Source organism: Trachemys scripta, chromosome 1 (genome assembly GCF_013100865.1).
Source record: "Trachemys scripta elegans isolate TJP31775 chromosome 1, CAS_Tse_1.0, whole genome shotgun sequence".
Taxonomy (NCBI): Eukaryota; Metazoa; Chordata; order Testudines; family Emydidae; genus Trachemys; species Trachemys scripta.
In genome coordinates, this window is record NC_048298.1 from 72,482,513 (window position 1) to 72,502,247 (window position 19,735).

Here is a 19,735-nt window from a genome sequence, read left to right on the forward strand (position 1 = left end):
GGATAAGTCATGCCTGCCTAACCTAATTGCCTCCTCAGATGAGATAACTGACTCTGTGGATGAGGGGAAAGCAGTGGACGTTATTCCTTGACTTTAGCAAAGCTTTTGATACGGTCTCCCATAGTATTCTTGCCAGCAAGTTAAAAAAGTATGGGCTGGATGAATGGACTATAAGGTGGATAGGAAGCTGGCTAGATCATCGGGCTCAACAGGTAGTGATCAATGGATCTATGTCTAGTTGGCAGCCGGTATCAAGCGGAGTGTCCGAAGGGTCGGACCTGGGGCTGGTTTTGTTCAATATCTTCATTAATGATCTGGAGGATGGCATGGATTGCACCCTCAGCATGTTTGTAGATGACACTAAACTTGGAGGAATGGTAGATATGTTGGAAGGTAGGGATAGGATACAGAGGGACCTAGACAAATTAGAGGATTGGGCCAAAAGAAATCTGATGAGGTTAAACAAGGACAAGAGCAGAGTCCTGCACTTAGGACGGAAGAATCCCATGCACTGCTGCAGACTAGGGACCAAGTGGTTAGGCAGCAGTTCTGCAGAAAAGGACGTAGGGGTTACAGTGGACGAGAAACTGGATATGAGTCAACAGTGTGCCCTTGTTGCCAAGAAGGCTAACGGCATTTTGGGCTGTATAAGTAGGGGCATTGCCAGCAGATCGAGGGACGTGATCATTCTCCTCTATTCGGCATTGGCGAGGCCTCTGGAGTACTGTGTCCAGTTTTGGGCCCCACACTACAAGGAGGATGTGGAAAAATTGGAAAGAGGCCAGCAGAAGGCAACAAAAATGGAGCACATGACTTATGAGGAGAGCCTGAGGGAACTGGGATTATTTAGTCTGCAGAAAAGAAGAATAAGGGGGGATTTGATAGCTGCTTTCAACTACCTGAAAGGGGGTTCCAAAAAAGGTGGATCTAGACTGTTCTCAGTGGAACCTGATGACAGAACAAGGAGTAATGGTCTCAAGTTGCAGTGGGTGAGGTTTAGGTTGAATATTAGGAAAAATAGGGAGGGTGGTGAAGCCCTGGAATGGGTTACCTAAGGAGGTGGTGGAATCTCCTTCCTTAGAGGTTTTTAAGGTCAGGCTTGACAAAGCCCTGGCTGGGATGATTTAGTTGAGGATTGGTCCTGCTTTGAGCGGGGGGTTGGACTAGATGACCTCCTGAGGTCCCTTCCAACCCTGATATTCTCTGATTCTATGAAATGTGCTTCTCTTGCCTCCCATTTCCTCAATATAATTGATGGTGTCTTGAAGTGTGTCTATTGTGAGATGATCAGCAAACATGCAGAATTAATAGAGTGATCATCATTTTAAAGTGCCAGAATCAGCAAACTGTGCTGTGAGAATGTTTCCCAACACTGCCTTTATGTGTCCTCTGAGTATAGGTAAATGTAGTTGTANACCTGTGCAAAGTGATTGCAAAGTGGGTGTAGAATGCTGCCAACAGTGTGATTGGAGAATTCTGACTCAGTAACACTTCACACCCACTTTGCATAACCATTTCTTACTGATACATTTTTTTTTTCCTATTTCAGAAGATGTGCTGGACTACTTTTGGCTAGGTGAATTAAGCTCTACTTAGAGCTTATGAAGTGGCTGAAATTACCACTTAAAACAAAGTTAACAGCAACTGTGCAATGATATTCATCAACTATCCTCTAACTTAACTATTCTAGTTAGATATAACACATTTAATTACAAGGAGAGTAATTTATATTTACAAGTTATTCAGGAGAATATATTTTGCATTAAAAACAACTTTTGTGAAATTATTGTTATTTAGTAATTAAAATTTACGTAACCTGAAATTGAACTTTAGATATGAAATACTTTATATGGTACAGCACAATAACCCCTCTTAAGGAATTGCCAAATAATTTTATTTATAAGCATCATTTTTTGCAGTTTGGATTTTTGGACTTAAAGATAATGATAGTTTAATAATCGACTAAACAACCGAGAACTGATCTCAGTTTCCCTGTACCTTATGATATCATTTACACTGGTACAAAGTGAGCACAAAGAAAATGCTACCAAGTAAGAATGATTGTGTTTTACATCCACTAGGTGCTCTCTTTGCCCTTATGTAAATTAACACAAAAGGTGGAGATGAACAGAGATCAGGCCCCTACTTTCGTTTTTAGAAGCAAAGTCATATTATGGTTGCTACAAATAGTAAAAGTACTGCCTGGAAGGATATGTGATAAATTGTACCATTCAAAGGCTTTTTAAAACTTCATTACAAATGGTTAACACATTTGTTTTAAAACAATCAAGTGATTTTGCAATACAGGCAATCCTTGACTTCATGACGTTCGAATTATGACGAATGGCACTTACAACGTTTATAAATTGTCATCCTGTTTCGACTTTACGACATCGGTTTAAACTTTACGATGCTCAATCCGACATTGTTCCTACGGGAAATTCAAGTTACAACATTTTTGACTTAAGACACAATTTTCAGGAACCAGTTGTGTCATAAGTCCGAGGAGTGCCTATATTCCTAAACACTGAGAATGTTTGGAGAAAAACTGAAGTGTTGATTGATTTATTTGGCAAAACTTTAAAATTAATTTGAATCGATTAAACAGTATCAAGGTTAGAATATATGTTTGTGTGTAGCCCAGAGCTAATGCTGAATTAATGAATTCTGTTGGATAGATACACTGTATAAGTCAAGGGATCGGAATCTGCTTTCAGTTACACCAATAATGGGGTTTACAAAAGTGGAATTGAAGTAGATAGATCACAACAGTATAGCTCAGAACAAAATTTGGCTTTTGGACTGTTTTAACAGAATCTTCATATTTAATTTGGTTTTTAGGTCTCTTACATCTGGTGGCCATCTTCCACCACCTTTCTTTTGGGAGAATTTGTTCAACTTTTCCAGCCAGCAGGTTTAGTGCCGTTCTTACAGGGGCATGAATTTCCATCCCTTACTAGGCCCCATAGCCCTTCTAAGGCTCTTTCACATTACCATGAAGGGAGGAAGTACTGCAGAGTACTGACCTCACTATAGGGTCAGCTAAGAGAAGAGGATTGTACAGATGGCACTTAATTCTTACAAGGCTGAAAATTCCAGAGAGAGTTGGAATGGAGCAGAAGGATAGCCGGGAGAGAAGTGAGGGTGAAAGAGAGGAGAAAAGGGATGATGGACAGTATAGTGGAGGAAGGAAGGGGAGAAGTATCCTGGTGGGAAGTGAGACAAAGGATAACTGGGATGGAGAAATAAAAGAAAGGGACAAAAGGAGAAAGAGTGAGGAAAAAATACAGGAAATGGAGAGAGAGAGAAGAGTATACTATCCATAACTAAGGCTCTGACCATGCTTCCATTGAAGTCATTGACAAAACTCCTGTTGACTTCAGGGACTCTGGCTTGGGCTCTTTAGAGAGGAGAGATACTATAGAGACAGAGCAAACAAAACAGGTGCAGAAACAGCAGTCGCAAGCAGCACTTATTTTCAGTCACAGGTGGAAAGTACTGCCAATGTCTGCTGAGGCAATAAGAAGTAGCAGAAGTGTTGTGGGTACTTTCGGTCATGCAAGTTAAGGTAGAAAGGTTTGGTTAAAAAAAAAAAAGGTCAAAAGAGAATGGCTGGTCATTTGGTGGTAGGTCTCTGCACTGCCACACAGGTGGCTCAAGTTCAGTTAATGGTCCTGGGCTTCTGCTTTCTCCTTGCCAAGGAAAGGAATGGATAATAAGGAAAAATTAGAGTAGCCTCAGAGTTCCAACAAAGATACAGAGAACACTTCCACCCCCTCACATTTGTTTATAGGAAACGTTCTCACACTTTGTTGGCACTGAAATGCTTTTGGTGTTCTTCAGTAAATTTCTAGAACAGGACACCGGGAGTCTCCATGAGTTTGTATATTTAAATCTCACAGCAAATTAACTATTTATAGCTTGTCTGTTTTTACTGTTCTTGTCTTTTCTTTAGTTGAAAAGAAATGTGTTTGTTGCTGTTTATTTTTAGGACTGTATAATGGTGGGACTACATACATGTGGGGATCTTGCTCCGAATACACTGCGAATCTTTACTGCTAAGCCTGAAATCAAGGCAGTTTGCAGTGTGGGCTGCTGCTACCATCTGTTGACAGAAGAGTTTGAAAACCAAAAAGGTACAGGAATTCTGCTAAACTCAGGTTGCCAGTCTGCAAGATGAGAATATAATTACCTTTTAACTAATAGCTACCTTGTGTCCAGTGGTGCAAGTAGAATTAATTTCTTACTGGTACGTTGCACCAGCTAAAGCGCGGGGGGGGGGGGGGGGGGGAACACCTCTCCATGGGACCTCTCACGTGACCCAGCCTGGGGCCCCACGCTCTCCCTCTCCATGATCCTGGGAAGGGAGCGCTCCCAGTGGGTGGACACAGCACAGCTGCTGTTTGGGCTGCCAAGAGAAGAGGAGAGCTTGCTCCTGGAACAATAGCCAGCTAACAGTCACACCTGCTTTGGGAATTGCCAGCAGAAGAGTTTCAAACCAGCTCCCTCTGACAGCAGAGAATATTTTTTTCCAGACACGCTGGCAACTGAGCCCCACTCCAGCAGCATCTTTGGTACGTCTGTACCGCCCCCAGCCCTTCCATGCAGCTGCATCTCCTAAGTCCTGTCCGGGGTCTGTACTGCAGCCCTGCCAGAGGACAGGGCTGGGGGCGAGGGGACAAGGCTGGGCCCTGGGACGGTACAGCCGTGCCGGAGGAGCTGCCAGCATGGGGTTCTGCTCCTTTCGCCGCTGCGGTTCAGGGCTCTCCTGGGAACTGCAGTGGTGAAAGGAGCAGAACGTGGGACCATTGGGCGGCTCCACGCTGGCAGCTCCTCTGGCGCGGCTGTATTGCCCCAGCCCCTCCCTTGTCCTCTGGCAGGGTTGCTGTACAGACCTTGTACAGGAGATGCAGGTACGCAGCTGCGTGGAAGGGCTGGTGGTGGTAGGCCCCATGTTCTGCTGCTCCTGTGTCTTTCCAGTACACCGTACCGGCTATAAATATTTTACTGGTATGGCATACTGGACTGTACCACCCTACTTGCACCACTTGTGTCTATTCTTTTTCAGTGGTTTATTTAGAACTGTTTTTAATTACGTTCTGTGAGTGCTCATGCACTCCTGGATGCCTTGCAGCTTTCCTGTTATGCCAGCATTTCCAATATTCTTCCTGAAATTAGGCACATGAATGCAGAAGGTTTTTATGTGGTTAAAAATACAGCTGTTTTTATTCCATTACTTCACTCATAAAATGTGGATTCTTTTGGTCAATATGTTTTTATCCTTTTAAAATATTTTGTGCCAGATTTTGCTTTGGGCTGTGTGCACACAACTTCCATTTACTTTGGGTTGTGCATGCATAACTAAGAGTAGAATTTGGCCCTCTGAGTTTAAGTAATTGCTTTAAAAAGTGCCCATCAGAGTGTAGCACTCTGGGCCATTGCCAGGATAGTTTGTAAAACAGTACATGTATAACAGATTTTCCTGGAGTACAAAGCTGAAAGTTGTCTGAGGATATCTTCACACCAAATTAAAAGCTTTCCTTCAAGCATTAGTATTTTCATTTTTGGGAAAAGGTTGATATCTTTAGTTGTATAGCCTTCAAAGAAGAAAAAGCTGAGGATTGTAATTGCACAAGTTTTATCAGTGTATACTGTAGTATGTGAAACTGATGGACTGTTGTCACAAAAAATTCTGGTTATTTTTAATGTCTGCCATTCAACTCTTGTAGTGGTATAATCATTGTTACTGTCAAAAATACAACAGTGAATTACAAACTGAAGTGAATTTAAAAATTCAGCAAAGCACAGCAAATAACATGGTGCTGGATAATAGGAACAAAAAAATATGTAGGCCTCTAAAACTGATATTGGTAACAATTTAGCCAGAGTGTTAGATTAATGTATGTGAGAATTTTGTGATGAATAAAAAAGGGTATTTGCCTCAGTAAGCGAATAATTGTTGGATTTTGCATTTAAATGAGGAAGCTGGAAAGCTTTGGAGTGCAGCTTTGTTATATAACATACATGCTTTCTGTGAAAGTGAGAAAGGAGATGAATTCCTCTTTTCCCAGTCCAGTAATCTGTGACAAAAACTACAGTAGCTGCCCTTCTGTACTTCACCCTAGCGTCTCCTACTACATCTAAAAATGATAAATGCTAACTGGATCAGCAGTGAAGTAGTTAATGCTAACACTTAACATTCAAGCTTGATGACAATTTTAACACCATGTTAAAATAAGATGAATGGGGTAGTCTACATCTCTCTCAGCTATTGTTGCAGGTTCTCTGCAGACTCAGGCATACATCAGTTCCTCCATTTACACCCACAAGGGCTAGAGTTACTTTTGTAATGAAAGTTTAGATTCCTGAGTGTGATTATGCAGCAATTAAAAAGGAATCTATGATGCATCAATGTAAATTCCTTCCTAATCTTATTCTACATGAGGTCCTGCTTACAGGAAATAAAAGAACAAAAAAGGGAAGTGAAACCAGGAAGGGAAAGACAATATTACAAAATATATCCATATTTTTAGATATATACTAAATAGAAATAATAAACGATGTACAGCAATTTTTACTCTAGTAATTAGACTTGGCACTCAGGCTAGTAGGCATCAGGTGAATTTTACAAGCCCTGATATCAAGTTTTTCTTCCCCAAATGTTAATTACCTATTGCAAAGAGGGCAAAACATCCTGACCTTTTTGTAGGTATACTTCTTTTTTCAGAGCAGCCCTTAAAGCCTTAAGAAACTAAGGGCTTGTCTACATTACCCGCTGGATCAACAAGGGCAGCGATTGATCCAGCGGGGGTCAATTTATCTGGTCTAGTCTAGACGCGATAAATCGACCACCATGCGCTCTCCCATTGACTCCGGTACTCCACCAGGGCGAGAGGGGCAGGCGGAGTCGACGGGAGAGTGTCCGCCGTTGACTTACCGCAGTGAAGACACCGCGGTAAGTAGGTCTAAGTACTTTGATTTCAGTTACATTATTCATGTAGCTGAAGTTGCATAACTTACATTGATCCCTCCCCCCCAGTGTAGACCAGGCTTAATACTACACTGCCATCACTGCTACCAAAAGAACAAGTGTGATATTTATTGTAAGTTGAAACATTAAGTTATGCAGGTGCACAGTGATAGGAGATGTTGCTCTTTTGCAGCTTTTTTTTTTTCAGTTGTAGAAATGAAGTCAGATTGTATATTAGAATTTCTAGTTTAATTTCTTGCAGCTTGAAGGATGTAAATTACTCTAATTAAGAGCTCCTTAGGAAAAGAAAAAGGAAAACACACAATTTTTCTTTTCCTGGGAGACCACACTGAAACTATTCCAGGCATGCTCAGGAAATTAGCAAATTTAAAATTTTACTGCAGAAATATTAACTACAGCATGTAAAACTATGGTTTCCACAAAAAAGTAAGGTTGTCCCTTTCTCTTGCATAGTGGAGGGGCTACGATCAGTTGCAGTCGTTGCTCTCGGGAATGCAGAGCCTCCCCGGGGGCTCATGCACTCCTAGCAAAGTAAATTGTCTCAAAGGGAGTGGGGAGGAAATGGGATCATGGGTCTTCCTTACCCCTGCTATGGACTGGCCTCTGGAACTGGCTAGGTGTGCCAAGGCGATGTAGACTGCACCTGCAAGAGGCCATTACCCTTCTGCACCAGGGCTAAAGCATAATCCCTGCCACAGCTCTCCCTGGGCCAATGCAGTTTGGCACTGCCTCTCAAGCAGACCAAATTATAATTTAAATAATTTGTCCAAAAGCTTTTTTTCTAAAGGGGAATGACAGTCCATTAACAAGATTTAAAAAAAAGAAAAATTAAATCCAGGGTATATCACATTGCCTCAGTGGGTCACAGCTGAGAATACAGATTCCAGACAAACTGCTGAGGGCAGCCTCACTGCAAACTGGTGGTTATTGTATCATTAGATGTACCAAGCCAGTAACAAAAGTAAACTTTTGTCTCACCATATTGGTTAAAAAGTCAAAAATTCAGTCTCCTTAGGCATTCCAACCCTTATGTCACCACCTAGACACTAGATTTTATGAGGAGTGGTTATTGAAAACTAGGGCTGTCAAACAATTAAAAAAATTAATCGCAATTAATCGTATAAAATACCATTTAAATATTTTTGGATGTTTTCTACATTTTCAAATATATTCATTTCAATTACAACACAGAATACAATGTATACAGTGCTCACTTTATTTATTTTTATTACAAGCATTTGCACTGTAAAATACAAAAGAAATAGTACTGTATATACTCAATCATAAGCTGGTTTGTTTATAAGCCAAGACCCCCTAGATGGATAAGTAAAAATGGCAAATTTTTATGACCCATTCATAAGCCAACTCTATAATTCAGGGATCAGCAAACCTTGACTCCTGGGCCATCAGGATAAGCCACTGGTGGGCCGAGATGGTTTGTTTACCTCAAGCGTCCACAGCACAGAAGTAAACCTATACCTGCCTCTGGAAATTTCCATTACTTGCATCTGAAGAAGTGAGGTTCTTACCCACGAAAGCTTATGCTCCCAATACTTCTGTTAGTCTTAAAGGTGCCACAGGACCCTTTGTTGCTTTTTACAGATTCAGACTAACACGGCTACCCCTCTGATACTAAGTAAACAAAGTGTCTCGGCCTGCCAGCTGCTTACCCTGACGGGCCGGGACAGCAACTGGTGGGGAAATTTTTGGGGGGAGGGAAGCTGGGGGTCAGGGGAGTAACCCCTGTGACCACCCCCCGCATGACCCTAGCCCGGGACCCCCACACTCTCCCCATCCCATCCCTTCCCACCTTAGCTGGGGCGGGCCAGGGGAGGATGTCTCTGGCCTAGCCGGAGCTGCTCCGGCAGGCTGGGCGGCGCGGCTGCAGCCTGCTCTGGCGGGCCAGGCTAGGCAGTGTGGCCCCAGAGTGCATCAGTGGGCCTGGCAGCGTGGCTGCAGCGTGCTCCAGCAGGCCAGGTCGGGCGGCGCAGCTGCAGAGTGCTCCAGCAGGCCGGGCAGCACAGCATGTAGATTTTTTTGTTGTTACATAACTACACTCAAAAACAAAACAATGTAAAACTTCAGAGCCTACAAGTCCACTCAGTCCTACTTCTTGTTCAGCCAATCACTAAGACAAACACGTTTGTTTACATTTACAGGAGATAATGCTATCCTCTTCTTATTTACAATGTCACCAGAAGGTGAGAACAGGCATTTACATGACACTTTTGTAGATGACATTGCAAGGTATTTACGTGCCAGAAATGCTAAACATTCATATACCCCTTTATGCTTCGGCCACCATTCCAGAGGACTTGCTTCCATGCTGATGACACTTGTTAAAAAAATAATGTGTTAATTAAATTTGTGACTGAACTCCTTGGGGGAGAATTGTATGTCCTCTGCTCTGTTTTACCTGCATTCTGCTATATATTTCATGTTATAGCAGTCTTGGATGAAGACCCATCCACCCAACATGTTGTTCATTTTAAGAACACTTTCACAGCAGATTTGACAAAACGCAAAGAAGGTACCAATGTGAAATTTCTAAGGATAGATAGAGCACTCGACCCAAGGCTTAAGAATCTGAAGTGCCTTCCAAAATCTGAGAGGGACAAGGTGCGGCGCATACTTTCAGATGTCTTAAGAGCAACACACTGATGAGGAAACTACAGAACCCGAACCACCAAAAAACAAAATCAAACTTGTGATGGTGGCATCTGATTCAGATGATGAAAATGAACATGCATCAGTCCGCTTTGCTTTGGATCTTTATCAAGCAGAACCCGTCATCAGCATGGAGGCATGTCTTCTGGAATGGTGGTTGAAGCATGAAGGGACATATGAATCTTTAGCGCATCTGGCACATAAATATCTTGCGATGCCGGCTACAACAGTGCCATGCGAATGCCTGTTCTCACTTACAGGTGACACTGGAAACATGACATGGGCAGTATTTATCTCCTGCAAATTGTAACCAAACTTGTTTGTCTGAGCGATTGGCTGATGTAGGACTGAGTGGACTTGTAGGTTTCAAAGTTTTACATTGTTTTATTTTTCAATGCAGTTATTTTTTGTACATAATTCTACATTTGTAAGTTCAGCTTTCATGATAAAGAGAGATTGCACTGCAGTACTCGTATTAGGTGAATTGAAATATACCATATATACTCATTCATAAGCTGATTTTTTTTTTAGTAAAAAAGGGAAGCATCAGAGAAGGGGGTTGGCTTATGAACGGGTATAGAGAGGGAGAGGTGGGACACAGCCCCTCATCCCCCCCAACAGAGGGGGCAAGGAGAGGCAGCACAACCAGCAGAGCCAGAAGGGAAGAGGAGGGGCCAAAGTCTCTCCTCTTCTGGCCACGCTGCTCTCCCCCCTGCCTCCAAAGCAGCTGCAGTTCCGGGGCTGGCAGGCTGTGACCTGATAGGTGTTGGTTGAAATAGATGTGCTAGCCCTCACAAAAGATGCTATGGGTGACAGTTGTCCAGACTGAGAGGCTTGTGTATCTCTTGGCACTTGTTTTGTATCTAATACCAAAAGTTGTCTAATACCAAAAATACATTATTGTCCCTTCACATCATATTGATTGTGCTGTGGATAGAAAGAGGATTTCTCCTTCTGGTGATGCAACATGCAGTGTTTAGTGGGCCTGGGTAGTGGATTCATCAGGATGTGTAATTGCATATATTTTTCATAAATTGGAAGATTAGTAACTGTGTTGTCATACCTTTACAAGGTTTTATTTACCCCTTTCCCAATGTTTGATTGAGGATTTAGGAGTGGGTGAGGTTAAAGTATATGGCACAATTGGACATGGTCTTGTGTCCTATGATCAGTATGTGTATGGACTATTCTTCTGTCCCCCATAGGTGTGCTTGATCCTCCTGCAAAAAGGTTTGGGCAAGAATTATGGGAAAGGAACTACAGCTCCAGTTATTCTGGGAAGAGTTTTGGGCTCATAGGAATGTGAGAGCCTTCACTGTGATTTACTAGAGAAGGTATTGAATAATCTTGAGCTCTTGTTCACTTAACACCCCTCTGTGAATCTTGCTGGTGTTATCAGAAGAAGCACCAACTAGTATGGGTCAGTTAATAAGGAATATTTTGACAACTCTTGAAATAATCTTACTCTGGCTTCCTCATTTAAGTAGAATTGGTCATTTATACAGAGATTTCTCTCCGGATAAATGTACTTCGTGATTAGAATAATTGATTCCCTTGGGGTTTTCCTTCCCTGTAACAGAGTCTGTGCTCTAGATTCACCCGATCACACAGTACTTGCTGGCAAAATGTATTGTTTTAATATTTTTAGATACTGCTTCTGTTTCCAAAATTAAATTTGGAATGTGATTGAGTCAGTTACTCTCAGAATATTCAGTAACTACTCTTTAGTAGGATTTTTATTATTTATAAGTCATTATGGCAATTTATCAGGAAAATTTCTGTTTTCTATTGGTCATTAGGCTGAAATAACCTCCCTGGATCAGTTTTGGATATGAGGCTTTTGGGGAGCCTTCCTAGCCCTCACTCCCATTTGTCTTGAAGTAAATGGGCCAGACAATGGGAACTTGATTATGACCTAAGAGAGGTGAATAAAAGAAGGAAAATGTGAATTAAATATAATTGTAATGGACTCCCCTTTGACTTCTCTTTCCCTACCTGTCAAAAATATAAACTTTACTGGTTGGTCACAAAGAGAGTTGGAGTTCTCAAATACAGTGTCCATTATTGTGAGAGCAAATGCACCAAAACTGCCATCGCTAAAGAGACAAGGTGGATGAGGTAATATCTATTTTTGGACCAACTTCAGTTGGTGAGAGATAAGCTTTTGAGCCAGACAGAGCTCTTCTTCAGGTCTTGGAAAGGAATTCCCAGCATCACAGCAAAATGCAAGGTTATTTAGCATGAGTAGTTAGTACATATTGTAAGGGACCATTATCTACCTGGTCTCTCTAATATCCTGGGACCGACACGGCTACAACTACACTGTATATTGCTAAAGAGACAATTATTCATAATTATTTCATAGTTTGATTGCAAAGAGCTTGTCCTAAAATGCTCACTACCAGGTGTAGTATTCTGAGTAGTCCCATTGATTTGAATGGGACTTAAAGCCTCTGTTGACAATAGTGTGACTACCAGGGCCGGCTCCAGGCACCAGCCAAGCAAGCTGGTGCTTGGGGCGGCAGCTTGTAGGAGGCGGCATTCCGCCCAATCCTAGGGTGGTGCGGCCGCTTTTTGTTGTTGTTGTTGTTGTTGTTGTTGTTCTGCTCTGGCTGCCCTGTAGAGGGCAGTGGCGTGGAGGACGGGAGCACCCTGCAGCAAGCCCGGCAGGGCAGCCCGCGTCCTTCCCTCCCAGCCGACCGGAGTGGTGTGGAGCCCTCCCGTCAGGGGGCACGGCGGGAGGGGCAGTGTGGTAGTGCCCCACTGAAGCCCTGGCCGCCCCCCTTCTCTCTCTCCCCCCCGCTCCTTTCCCTTCCCCCTGCTAGCCGGGGCACAGCACAGGGAGTCCCCCTGCACCCTGGCCGCACCGCAGGGTTGTTTTTTTTTTTTTTTGCTTTGCCGTTCTGGTCGCATGGGGTTTTTTTTTTAGTTTGTTTTTTGTTTGCTTGGGGCGGCCAAAAAGCCAGAGCCGGCCCTGGTGACTAGGAAGTAAAAACGGTCCTGATAGTACGGGTTTGCAAGATGAGGCAATTTGTCTATAGTAGTTTAGTAACAAAGGGATGTATGCCAGACTGATGAATTTTAAAGGCTTACTAGAAGTTTTGAAGAGTACTTTTTCATAATTTTGAGAGGTGTTAGAAAAGAGTAAATAAAGCCTCGGCACAGATCACATATAATTATGGGCATAGTCCATGGCTGAGTGACTACACATTTACTGATTATGTATGCAACAAACTTTTTCTGCAAAAGAACGAGAGCCTTGAGACTCTTAATCCAGGTAAATATAAACTTTGGCTCCACTTGTTAACATCTAACTTTTAAAAGCTTGTAAACATAATTAAAGGAAATGAAAAGGATGCTAAAGAAGGCACACTTTATTTTAAGATTTTCAATACATTTGTGTAATTTAAATAAAAAGGGTGTTAAATAAATTGAATGCAGGGAACAAAAAAGATCCCAGTACTGAGTGCCACTTTAGATGAACACACTACACACACATTATGGCTACTTACTATTGCATTCTGTTGAAATGTAGAAGGATTAATCATTGCTGTAGAAGTATTATAGGACAGGAGCCTTTTATTTTGCTTGGCTGCCTTTTAAACATTGCAAATATCTGCTTGCATTTTCAAAAATATTACATGGTCACTGTCTTAAAACAACCATCATTGAGACCATGGCAACACATGAAAACTATTCCAAGCAAAAGATCAAAGAGCCTGATTTTCTTTCCAGACCATCTCTAGATATTGCTGCACAGGGCACATTTGCAATATTTCATGGAATTTGTGAGAAACCTAATACATGACTGTAAAGAAAATACAGATATTTTTAATCAAAATCTATCTGAAATATTTTGGAATATTTAAAAATCATTATCTTGTTAAATTTCACAGACAATATTGTGACTCTCCAACAATCCCCCATGAAGTGACCAGTGTAAAATAAAATATTTTTTTATTTTATTCTTTCATGAATGAACACAACAAAAAGGATTTGAAATCTTGGATTTAATCTGTATTTGTAAATTTTTCTGTCAAGCATGGAAGGGAGTATATCTGGTGAAAACCAGTGTTTCCATAATAAATGATGACTTAGAGGGTAAAATTGTATAGTCTGACTCTGTTGAATATTGGAAATGATTAAGAAGATGCCAACAGTTTAAATCATTGGGGTGGGGGGAATCAATTTTCATATAAACTTTTTTCAGTAAAAGGATACATATAGTTTATGAGATTTTTTAAGATGAACACACTACAGACTCAAAGAACCTGTTTGAACTTTAAAATCTGTTCCGAGGGAGAATGACCGTTTAAGTGGTTCCTCCCTTCTTTGCAGAGCCTTAGAACTAGGATTTGGCCTGTTGCCAGATGCCATGAAAGTTAGGCAAAACCAGGTCTGGTTATTTGTCTTTCAGTAGTTTCTAGAATGTACCAGGCATCCTGTATGCACAAACCGGCAGACACACAAAGACAGACTGTCCCAAACATCTTTCAACCTTAGAATGAAGTAAGATATTTTCTGTTGAAACCACTTCAGTGAAGAAGAAAAAAAAAAAAGATTAAATGAAAGGCTGTTTCTTTGTTTATGAAACAATTGCAGTTTAGTGTTGTGTAGCCATTTTAAATACGGTAACTGTTTTTACATTTACTTAAAATTGTTCTGAGAGTTCATTTTCCTAGCCTGGGAAAAAGCATGTACGTGAAGAAGTACTTTGCATGACCAAATCTTGCGCACAGTTTTGCATTAATATCTTCTCATATGATAGACTATACAATTTTAAAAGCATGGTAGTACATTGTTTTTAGTTTAGGACCAACAGCACACAAAGTCCTGGTATCCCTTATGCAATATCTAGGATTTCAGGGCTACAGAAATAAATATTTACTTTTTGGTTTTGATCCAAGTTTAACTCTATTTGATACAGGTTTGCTGTAATTTCATTTAATATTAGTGAAAGTTATTTAAATGGATGAAAAAGATGGAGCAACCTTAATTTCACTATTTCTATTGTTGCAGATACTCAGCTGGTGTAAATCATTGTAGCATCATTGGCTTTAATCTTAAACTTGGAACTATCTCATACTCCAGACTGTTCAGCTTTAAACATTCATGATAAAACTGCTACACTAATTTTCTTTAAAGTTGGCTCGTTTGTAGATCTCCCTAATACTTAAAAATTAAACCGCACCTAAAGACTTTGTGATGCACTATATCTTACTGGATGTAAGACTGGTTAAGAAATTCCAGTTTGGGTTCTATGTATGTTTGTACATATCATCACCGGACAATTACACAACTGCCTAATACCATTCCTGGGGACCTCTTCAAGAGGAAAGACTTGAGTCACTTGAACACAGCTCCATCTGCTTCACCCAGGATTCACAGATATGTAAACAAAGCAACTTCTGAATAGTTTCAAAGGCAACTGATTGCTCTAAAAGAATTACCTTGGATATCTTGGCTTGGTTTATTACAGAAAAGAGATTTTTGACCAACAAGACTAACATAGTTCCAATGACATAACTAAATAAAGCGGTCATGTAAATTATTTGTCGTGTCAGCATCGTAGGTAAAATTTTCACAAGTTCCCAAATGACTTAGAAGCCTAAGTTTCATTTTCTCTTGAGAGCTAAGTCTCATTGGAAGTCAATGGGGCTTAGACTTTTCAGTGCCTAGAGATCACAGTGGGGCTGTTAAGTCACTTGGGCACATTTGAAATTTTTGCTCCTTATCTTGCCTGTCTGCGTTTCCAATGTAGTATGCAATTCACCCCCCGTATCTAGGTATCAGATGCATAAACAAGACTCACACCAATGCTGCCAAAATAGGTCCTCCACAAAGTTTTTGCTGCTTTCAGGGCATTTGAGATAATGGCAGATCTGTCTTTCCACAACCTTCTCAATAGTCTTCCCAACACACAGTGTTAGGGGCAGGGCAGTAATTGGCAAGACCTTCAATGTGAAGAGTTGATTTCTTGTGTTATTTGAAAGATTGTGGTACTTTTCCCTAGGGTTACCATACGTCCTCTTTTTCCCGGACATGTCCGGCTTTTCGGCACTCAAATCCCCGTCCGGGGGGAATTGCCAAAAAGCCGAACATGTCGGGAAAATGGCGGCTCTGCTCCTCCCCTGACTCTTCAGCTCTGTTTAAGAGCCGAGCTGCCCAAGTGCTATGGGCTTCAGGCAGCCCCCTTGCCTCCGGACCCCAGCCGCCAGCCGGGCACTTCCCCTCCCGGGCTCTGGCGGCGCAGGGTCCGGAGGTATGGGGGCTGCCCAAAGCCCGTAGTGGCTCTGCTCCTCCCCTGACTCTTCGGCTCTGTTTAAGAGCCGGGCATGGGGGCTGCCCGAAGCCGGTAGCGCTCGGGCAGCCCCCATGCCTCCGGACCCTGCGCCGCCGGAGCCTGGGAGGGGAAGTGCCCGGCTGGGGGCACAGGGTCCGGAGACAAGGGGGCTGCCCGAAGCCCAAGCGCTACCGGCTTCACGGTTTGCCGGGCAGCCTCCAGACCCTGCGCCCCTGGCTGGGCTCTTCCCCTCCCAGGCTCCAGCTGCGCTGGGCAGCCCTTTCCCCGTGGCTGGGAGTGGGAGGGAGGAGGGGGCGGAGTTGGGGTGGGGAAGGGACGGAGTTGGGGCGGGGCTGGGTGGGGAAATGGGCGGTGCCAGGGTCCGTGGAGGGTCCTCTTTTTTTATTTAGTAGATATGGTAACCCTGTTTTCCTTTCCAAAGAGCTGAGTTGACAATCTGCATCAATAATGGACTATGTATCCCCTAATAGATTTTACCAACCTAAAGCTCCCCAAACACTTCTAGAATATCAGAGAGTGACAATGACCAAAATGCTACTAGAGAAGATGGTGCATTTGTGCCTTCTCTGACATGGATCTGCTATCATAAAAGCGGTCAGTCTTGTGTAAATCTGGTTAATCTCATCAGCAAAGGAGATATAACTGACAAAATACAACATGACCTTTCTCCTCTCCTCATTTAGTCTTGCCTTTCTCTCCCCCCCACAACCAATTCTCTCCTCTTTAGCCTCAAAAGTTTCTCATCAGCTCTCCCCTTCTAACTTCTCCACCTACCCCAGTGACCCCATCCCATCCCAACTCCTGATCTCCCTCTCATCCACTCTGACCCCTCCCGTACTCTTATTGTTAACCTCTTACTGTCCTCTGGCTTTCTCCCCCCTCTCCCGCCAATACAAGCATGCTCTAGGCTCTCCCTTTTTTAAAAAAATCTCATCCTTGACCCCTCTTGCCTCTTCAATTACTGCCCCTTCTTCCTTTCAGCTGTAAACTCATTTAATGTAGTGTTTACAATTGCTGTCTGTAGTTCCTCTCCAATTCCATCCTATACCATCTTCAAATTCAACTATTATCTGTATGCTGATGATTCACATATATACCTCTCTACTCCAGACCTGTCTCCTTCTGTAGAAACTAAAATCTTGGCCTGTCTCTCTGACATTTCCTGGTGGATGTCTATCCATAAGCTCAAGATCAACCTAACTAAACAGAGCTCTTAATCTACCAAGCCCTCTTTCCTATCTCCTTTCTGTGGACAACACCAGTATCCTACTTGTCACTCAGACCTGGAACCTAGGTGTCATCTTCACCTCTAAATAAAAAACAGGTCCTCACATCCAGGCTACGTGTAAATCTTAACATTTCTTTTTGCATAACCTCTCTAACATACAACCTTTCCTATCCATCCATGCAGCTAAAATCCTTGTCTAGTCTTTCAACTCATGTCTCAATTACGACAATATCCTTTTCTCTGGCCTTGACAAATGCAAATCCATTCAGAATGCTGCTACAAAGCTCATTTTCCCAGCCCGACACTTTGACCATGGCACCCTTTTTTGTATCCCTCTACAAGCGACTTATCTTCACTTTCAAGGGCTGTTATAATGTATACCCACCTTACCAATTATTTCTCATTTAGTATCTAGAGGTATACTCCAATGCCAGCCTCCATTGCCCACTTAGTCAATTTTCAAACATATACCTTCATGCTTTCTCCCATGCTGCTCCGGATGCTCGGGAAGGCTTGCCATAAACATCCACAGCTACCTCATTATCCTCCTCCAAATCCCTCCTCAAAACTCTCCTTTGCTATACCTCCTATGAAAAATGTGACAACAGTTAGGCTGCTGGTGTGCTGAGACCACATCCTTTTGTGCTGACCTATATTGTCTCATTGTTTCCTTGTACTCCCTCCCCCCCATCTGTCTGTCTATATCCATCTGTTTTCTCTTGTCTTATAGCTAGATTGTAAGCTCTTTGGAGAAGGGATCATCATTCTGTGTTTGTATTGTGCCAAGCAAACACATCGTCCATGATTGGAGTTCCTAGACACTGTGGTGATACACATAATAATAAATCACATTGAGATACATTAGATTAAAATTCTATGTTAAGGTAGTCTGGATTCACAGGGCTTTATACTACCTGAAACAGATAATTTCATTGCATCCAAAACTTCCTTTATCTCCTTCACAGTTACAATAAAGTATTTCTACCATTCTTTATTTTGCCTCAGTCAGATTCAAGTATATTTTTTGTATACTTGTGCACCAGTCTTTTTTCATGCTTCATCGGTAACAAGTCATTTGTATATCAAGATGACCTGTAAGTATGCTCAAAGGGTGGGGACATTTAGTGAAGGATGTACACAAAGCCTACAGAGAAACTATGCTACAACAACCAAATTTCAAACAAATAATGTATAGGTCAGCATTCTCACACATCTACAAGAGTTAGAAAAGATTTCAGATCATACTCAAAGAAAAATGTAGACCTGTGCAGATCATTACCAAAGAAAAATACTGAAGGACCAAAAAGGTTACAGACTTAGATATGTACAGAAATAAAAACGGATCACTATCTATCATGCCCCATTCTTCTACACCAGTTCAGCTAATAACCTAAGAACCTTATCTGTTCACAACCCTGTGTTCTCTGCTAAGCACATCTAGCAATGTCAGACAAACAGTTTGTGCTCTCCTGAAAGAACCTCAAAAGAATTCTTTAACAATCCATTCTCTGGAATGAAACAGATATTGGAAGAGTCATAACTATTCAGTCTGAGAATGCTGACTGAAAATCAAGTAAACAATTAGATTCTAAATTAGAAGTCAAAATATTCAGAAGAAACAAAAATTACACAGCACAGAAGAAAAACACTCAACATATATATTAAAATAACAGCTGGTTTTGAGGTCAGTTGTAGTGAAATATATCATATAGGGGACGAGAAGGTTACCGAGATCATTATTTTATAATCAAGGTCATTTTTCTGTCTTGAGAGTAGTATTTTACACAATATTGTTCAGGCAAAGTGTCACTATATCTTTTTATTACACTAAGTGTTTGTAAATCCTCCCTGGACCTGCCTAAGAAACAGAATATGTGCACTCTGATAGCCGTTGGGTTTATCAAAAGCACAGTGTATATGATTTTTGAACTAATGCCTGTTTTTCTAGTATTAGTAAAGAATTATAACATGAAACTTTGTGGAAACCTTAAATATTATAAAAATGATTAATTGCACATGCTCAATATAGATTTTTTTACAGTAGGTCAGTGTTAATGTACTATATTTTGGAAATAAGAAAAATGTTTAATCAAATTATTGTCTTCCAGTTTTTAAAACAGATTTTAGTTGTCTGAACATGTTTTAAATTCATTTTTTCTCCCTATTATTTTACATTCTTATTATCTCAAACCAGCCAAATAAATAGGTTGTCATATTTGACCAGGGAAAAACAAACAAAATATTTGTAGCTTTCATATTAACACCAAATCTAAAAAAATTTCTCCTATTTGTTTCTGAAGATCTATTTTACCATTATAGAGATGGGAAATTTGCCAACTAATAATAGCAAAATTGATGAGAAACTGGAGATAATATATACATTTAATATTATTTATGAGAAAAAGGTGTTTTTATAAATATGGTCATTCATTACACTGAACACTACTTGTGTTGTACCTCTTTCCCCTATCTTTCATATGTTTGTCTGTTTTAGTGTATGTTTTTCAGGCAGGGACCATACATTCTTAATTTGTATAGCACCCAG

General features: G+C 41.4%; 1 protein-coding gene across 1 annotated transcript in view; it reads left to right on the plus strand.

Annotated features, from left to right (window-relative positions):
* The window catches only part of METTL25 (methyltransferase like 25), a 97,783-nt gene that overhangs the window by 27,134 nt on the left and 50,914 nt on the right, over positions 1 to 19,735 (plus strand). The window contains exon 4 of the mRNA XM_034766101.1: positions 3,992 to 4,136. Coding sequence (XP_034621992.1) covers positions 3,992 to 4,136 — 145 coding nt within the window. The remainder of the gene's footprint in view (positions 1 to 3,991; positions 4,137 to 19,735) is intronic.